The sequence below is a fragment of the Limulus polyphemus genome, unplaced genomic scaffold, assembly GCF_000517525.1.
Source record: "Limulus polyphemus unplaced genomic scaffold, Limulus_polyphemus-2.1.2 Scaffold10844, whole genome shotgun sequence".
NCBI classification, from domain to species: domain Eukaryota; kingdom Metazoa; phylum Arthropoda; class Merostomata; order Xiphosura; family Limulidae; genus Limulus; species Limulus polyphemus.
Window position 1 is genome coordinate 9,665 of NW_013676454.1, and position 7,453 is coordinate 17,117.

General features: G+C 33.2%; 1 protein-coding gene across 1 annotated transcript in view; it reads right to left on the reverse strand.

The window, feature by feature from the left end:
• The window catches only part of LOC111083717 (macrophage mannose receptor 1-like), a 15,925-nt gene extending 9,613 nt beyond the window's left edge, over nucleotides 1-6,312 (reverse strand). The window contains exons 1-4 of the mRNA XM_022380380.1: nucleotides 6,159-6,312; nucleotides 4,499-4,598; nucleotides 3,458-3,702; nucleotides 1,991-2,171 (exon numbers count right to left, since the gene is read on the reverse strand). Of these exons, the coding sequence (XP_022236088.1) occupies nucleotides 1,991-2,171; nucleotides 3,458-3,702; nucleotides 4,499-4,598; nucleotides 6,159-6,302 (670 nt within the window). The 5' untranslated portion in view covers nucleotides 6,303-6,312. The remainder of the gene's footprint in view (nucleotides 1-1,990; nucleotides 2,172-3,457; nucleotides 3,703-4,498; nucleotides 4,599-6,158) is intronic.
• Nucleotides 6,313-7,453: the final 1,141 nt, after the last annotated feature.

The window sequence follows — 7,453 nt, forward strand, 5'->3', positions numbered from 1 at the left end:
ATACGTTATTAAGAAGTAAATGTGTAAAATACGTTATTAATGGGTAAATATATAAAATACGTTATTAAGAAGTAAATATGTAAAATACGTTATTAAGGAGTAAATATATAAAATACGTTATTAATGGGTAAATATATAAAATACGTTATTAAGAAATAAATATGTAAAATACGTTATTAATGGGTAAATATATAAAATACGTTATTAAGAAGTAAATATGTAAAATACGTTATTAAGGGGTAAATATATAAAATACGTTATTAAGGGGTAAATATATAAAATACTTTATTAAGGAGTAAATATATAAAATACGTTATTAAGAAGTAAATATATAAAATACGTTAGTAAGGAGTAAATATATAAATACTTTATTAAGAAGTAAATATATAAAATACGTTATTAAGGAGTAAATATATAAAATACGTTGTTTAGGAGTAAATATAAAAAATACGTTATTAAGGAGTAAATATAAGAAATACGTTATTAAGGAGTAAATATATAAAATACGTTATTAAGGAGTAAATATATGAAATACGTTATTAAGGAGTAAATAAAGTATATAATCTACCTTACTACCTTACTGATAAAAAGTTAGGACTTACGGCAAGGATGATAGCATCTAGATGACAGCAGCGCATTGGAAAAGTGACGTTTGAACGAAATGAGTCATAACAAGTGTAATATCTACCATGTGAGAAGTTGAATTCTTCGAAAGTTAGGAGAATTTATAACATTATATCAAAACAACTTTAAATAAGCAAGTCACGTGACAGCCACAGCCGATATAAAGTCGCGGTGGAACAGACTGTATCAGAACTATATTTTGATATTATTTGGCCTCCATTGGTAGTGTGATGCCAACGAAAATTAATCACTTTTGAAACAACCCTTTCTGGCGCAAAATGTTTATATGCTCAAGTTATAAACATATGTTCAGACTGAATATTTAGAACTTCAAACAGCACAGGGGTATTCTTTCTACTTGATGGCATTGGCAAAATAAACGAAATGGATCATCTTAGGGTACCTGGACTATTGAGAAAGAGACCTGCAACAACTGTTGCCCCAGCTGGTAAAAAAAAGGTGCATCCTGTGAAAGGTAAGAAATCATGAATACAAAGGTCAGTTGTCCTCGTGCCCCAAGTAACACTGCACAACATAATCAATAACTACCTCTATCTGAAAAATAGACACAAGTCTCGTGTACACAGAAGACTTCCACGACATATCTTTTGAACGGTCGCATACCTCAAGCAGATAGAAAATGAAATAGGTATTCATGCTGTTCGTTACGAATACACACCAGATATTCAAATGGGCGCTGGAGAATTGTCACCGTCATACTTTAGATGGATTATGGAAAGGGTGCATGGAGGAGTGGTGCGCTTTTGATATGACAGTACCTTACGGTGGAGTCCTTTTTGCAAATGGAAACTATGCTGTAGGATTATTTTCAAGATGCACAGCCATCAGGTAGAACATGACCAGACATGGTGACATGGACTGTAACACGAATCTCCAAAATCATTTTAATATAACGTACCCAACCTCTGAACTACACACATTTATTCAACCTAATGATTATTTAAGCTGTTCTGATCAATAATATAAATCTGGTGAAGTTTATTGAAATTTGCTCAATATATGATAATGTTCCACTTCTTTACCAACATATCGCCTACCCGAATATTTTCTATCAAAGTTTAGGTTTACTTGGTTCTGCTCTAGCTTTTATCCAAAAGTTCGTGCAGGTGGAGCTCAAATGTTTACTACTTTAAACTTACACATAGAAAATTATGTAAATTATTTTACTTGTGTTAACTTTACAAACAACTTATTTACCTGTGTTAACTTTACAGACAAACTTTCTCACCTGTGTTAATTTTATAAAAATTTTTTTTACCTGTGTTAACTTTACAAACAAACTTTTTCGTACAGGTGTTAACTTTACAACCTTTATAACCTGTTTAAACTTTACAATCTTTCTTACCGATGTTAACTTTACAAACAAATGGCAGCTTCTCCTCACATGACGTGACATTCCAAGGTCCATTCTTAAGAAACGATACACACAGCTGCTGGGAACTTGAAGTTGATGTTACTGGCTGACCTCGACCCCAGTTGGTAAAATACACTGGCCATTGGTCAGTCCAGCGGAAACGATTTTCATCCTGTAGTTTAATAAGGAATAAGATATTACGTTGTATCAACCTAATTAATTTATTTTATTGATCAAAAATACACATAATTTGAACATAAAGATTGAGGAGATAACTTAGTCGTCATAAAATGTATTTAAATGTTCTCTTCGAATCACAAATTTTATGCGTTCAAAATTGCTACTAGTTAAACCAAGGGATGAGAGTTATGAATGAACGGTGTTGTTGTAGTTAATCCAAGGGATGAGAGTTATGAATGAACGATGTTGTTGTAGTTAATCCAAGAGATGAGAGTTATAGATGAACGATGTTGTTGTAGTTAATCCAAGTGGTGAGAGTTATAGTTGAACGATGTTGTTGTAGTTAATCCAAGTGGTGAGAGATATAGATGAACGATGTTGTTGTAGTTAATCCAAGGGATAAGAGTTATAGATGAACGATGATGTTGTAGTTAATCCAAGTGGTGAGAGTTATGAATGAACGGTGTTGTTGTAGTTAATTCAAGGGATGAGAGTTATGAATGAACGGTGTTGTTGTACTTAATCCAAGGGATGAGAGTTATAGATGAACGATGTTGTTGTAGTTAATCCAAGTGGTGAGAGTTATAGATGAACGATGTTGTTGTAGTTAATCCAAGTGGTGAGAGTTATGAATGAACGGTGTTGTTGTAGTTAATCCAAGGGATGAGAGTGTTATGAATGAACGGTGTTGTTGTAGTTAATCCAAGTGGTGAGAGTTATGAATGAACGGTGTTGTTGTAGTTAATCCAAGTGGTGAGAGTTATGAATGAACGATGTTGTTGTAGTTAATCCAAGTGGTGAGAGTTATGAATGAACGGTGTTGTTGTAGTTAATCCAAGTGGTGAGAGTTATAAATGAACGATGTTGTTGTAGTTAATCCAAGTGGTGAGAGTTATGAATGAATGGTGTTGTTGTAGTTAGTCCAAGTGGTGAGAGTTATGAATGAACGGTGTTGTTGTAGTTAATCCAAGTGGTGAGAGTTATAGATGAACGATGTTGTTGTAGTTAATCCAAGTGGTGAGAGTTATGAATGAATGGTGTTGTTGTAGTTAATCCAAGTGGTGAGAGTTATGAATTAACGGTGTTGTTGTAGTTAATCCAAGGGATGAGAGTTATAGATGAATGGTGTTGTTGTAGTTAATCCAAGTGGTGAGGGTTATAGAAGATAAGGTGTTGTTGTAGTTAATCCAAGTGGTGAGGGTTATAGAGGATAAGGTGTTGTTGTAACTGACCTACTGTATGTGATGTATAGAGAAACAACCTCAGCCTGAAACTTACGGTTTTAGATCCAAAGCCAATCCATGTGTTACTCGAGGTTTTTTTCAGAAACAAATGTAGAAAGGCTTGCTCGTAGGGACTCACTACTGATGCCAGATGGCCTTTTTCCTCTTGGCAATAATACTCAGCATCTTTCCACGTATTCTTACTGTTGTACACTCGGTAACAGCCTTGACCATAAGACACGTAGTTCGATAGTGAGCCATTACAATAGTAATTCACGTTCTGCTCGGGAAGATTTTGGTCTGCATCAGAGAAAAGTAGTCTAAATGACAATCTAGTGAGCGTGGTCAGTTTTAACTTACATCAGATATCCAACCATCCCTTCATAGGAGAAGATGGTAAGATCCTCCTTAACCTTGTGACAGTAAAAAAATGTAACGAAATACAGATATAAGTCGAAAATTGGACACCATTTCTTATTCATAGGCTATTGGTAGACACAAACTTATTTATTGCTTAAAACAAACAAACACTGGACACTGGTTCTCACCTTTAGACTGTTGACAAACATAACCTTGTTTCTTAGACTGGACACTGATACTCACCTTTAGACTGTTGACAAACATAACCTTGTTTCTTAGACTGGACACTGGTTCTCACCTTTAGACTGTTGACAAACATAACATTGTTTCTTAGACTGGACACTGGTTCTCACCTTTAGACTGTTGACAAACATAACCTTGTTTCTTAGACTGGACACTGGTTCTCACCTTTAGACTGTTGACAAACATAACCTTGTTTCTTAGATTGGACTCTGATACTCACCTTTAGACTGTTGACAAACATAACCTTGTTTCTTAGACTGGACACTGATACTCACCTTTAAATTGTTGACAAACATAACCTTGAGTCTTAGACTGGACACTGATACTCACCTTTAAATTGTTGACAAACAACCTTGAGTCTTAGACTGGACTCTGATACTCACCTTTAGACTGTTGACAAACATAACCTTGTTTCTTAGATTGGACTCTGATACTCAGCTTTAGACTGTTGACAAAAATAACCTTGTTTATAAGATTGGACACTGATACTCACCTTTATACTGTTGACAAACATAACCTTGGTTTTCAGAGCAAGAACTATCGATCCATTTCCCAGCTCTTATAGATGCTGCTATCATTGTAACACATCGTTTCTAAAACAAGCAATAATACATATTAACAATTACATTTTCGGGTTTAATATATCTTTTCAAAGCCTACTTTTTTCAAATATAAAACAATAATTTAATAAAGCAGCATACCTTCAATTCTATAACATTCTGTTTCTGTTATATTTATAGAATTATAATCAAATTTGGTTGCTTTGAGTAAACTGATATTTGATTGGTTTACTGGCACTACCTAAACTATTTTTTTATTGGTTTATTGGCACTACCTAAACTGTTTTTGATTGGTTTATTGGCTCTACCTAAACTGTTTTTTATTGGTTTACTGGCACTACCTAAACTGTTTTTTGATTGGTTTATTGGCTCTACCTAAACTGTTTTTTGATGGGTTTACTGGCTCTATGTATTTCCATAGTCAAGAGATGTGTAATATACAGATGTTTTTTATGTATATTTTCACAAAACAACTTTTATAACTTGATTTTTACATTCACTGATAACCAACTCTTACACTCTCAGACTTACTTTTACATTCACTGATAACCAACTCTTACATTATCAGGCTTACTTTTACATTCACTGATAACCAGCTCTTACATTCTCAGGCTTACTTTTACATTCACTGATAACCAACTCTTACATTATCAGGCTTACTTTTACATTCACTGATAACCAACTCTTACATTATCAGGCTTACTTTTACATTCACTGATAACCAGCTCTTACATTCTCAGGCTTACTTTTACATTCACTGATAACCAGCTCTTACATTCTCAGGTCTTACTTTTACATTCACTAATAACCAACTCTTACATTATCAGGCTTACTTTTACATTCACTGATAACCAACTCTTACATTCTCAGGCTTACTTTTACATTCACTGATAACCAACTTTCACATTCTCAGGCTTACTTTTACATTCAATGATAACCAACTCTTACATTATCAGGCTTACTTTTACATTCACTGATAACCAACTCTTACATTATCAGGCTTACTTTTAAATTCACTGATAACCAGCTCTTACATTCTCAGGCTTACTTTTACATTCACTTATAACCAACTCTTACATTCTCAGGCTTACTTTTACATTTTCAGGCTTACTTTTACATTCACAATGTAAAACAAAAATATCAATGTCTGAATATTTATTTATTAATCTGAAACTTGAAACTGTTAAAATTTAGGAAATTTGAAAGAGAATGCCATTTTTTTTATGTTGATGCAAAATTCCTAGTTCCCACTGCAATGCTTTAGAGGTATGGGTGTGAGTGGAGCAATGTAAGGGTTAACGAACTTTTAAACAGGATATATAAATCAGTAATACAATGGTGGCGCCATCTTTTAGTGGGTTATATAGTTACTCTTCATTAGTGTGAATACATGTAATGTTGTTTCCAAGCGTTTATCCAAAATATTGAAATACCTTGAAAAACCGTAGACAAAACATCTCGCACACTTACTGTTTCTTATACTTGCATCGATGATAATGTATTACCACGGGATTTCTCTAAAGACCTTGGGTAAAAACATTATTCCCTTCCTCCCCAAACAAAGCCAAAATAGACTACTAGAAAATAACTCACCCAATAATACCTCGGACTACCAGGTGCCCAGTTGACAAAAGAAACACGTGTGTTGTCCACCCAGCCGAAAATTCTCGAAGTAATACCAGCTGAGCTTAACTTGCTGAGTCCGATCCACACATTAAACGGATTGTACAGTAGCATGCTGGTCAGCAGAACTATAACAAATATGAATTTTAATTCAGTGTTACCAGTGACATCTATTAAGAAATATGTTAACCATTCCTTAAAAATATGAATCTTTTTAACCTAATCCTCCCTCAAATTGGCCATTAGATTTGTTCAAGGTAGCTAATTTACTTTAACAGACGGACATATGGATTTATTAGAGAATTTCGAGTTACACTTAAATTATAACGGTCAGTTTAATTTTTTTCGAAAAATTGCAAATAGGACAGGAAAATACGATTTAATATAAAATGTTTGAACAAATTGTGTTTACAAAAAAAAATTAAGAATTGATTTTAAAAGTTGGAAATATAAGATATTTATTATTGTTTCTTGCACCTTCTTTATCAGCAGTGTTGTTCAATATTCAACAGAATAATATTGGTCTATTTTACTTTTCATAGATGAGGTTATGATATTTACACAAGTATAATAGGACAGATGTTCCAGCCTTCTATCAGACGTATTGATCTATTTTACTTTTCATAGATGAGGTTATGATATTTACACAAGTATAATAGGACAGATGTTCCAGCTTTCTATCAGACGTATTGGTCTATTTTATTTTTCATAGATGAGGTTATGATATTTACACAAGTATGATAGGACAGATGTTCCAGCCCTTCTATCAGACGTATTGATCTATTTTACTTTTCATAGATGAGGTTATGATATTTACACAAGTATGATAGGACAGATGTTCCAGCCTTCTATAAGATGTATTGATCTATTTTACTTTTCATAGATGAGGTTATGATATTTACACAAGTATAATAGGACAGATGTTCCAGCCTTCTATCAGACGTATTGATCTATTTTACTTTTCATAGATGAGGTTATGATATTTACACAAGTATAATAGGACAATGTTCCAGCCTTCTATTAGATGTATTGTACTATTTTTAATTTCGTAATAGAGACTATGATATTAGGTAAATCATAAAAATGGATATTAATATACTATATCAATAAACCAAAAGGTTCTGGTGAAAATATGCCTGATGAACTTTGTTTCGTATAAAAAAAGTGATTTTTCTTTTAAAGCGAACTATTTTCCCATATAAACTGTATGCATACATATATATACACCTGGAAAAAAGTTAAGCACCCCCAAATATTTTTCAGGA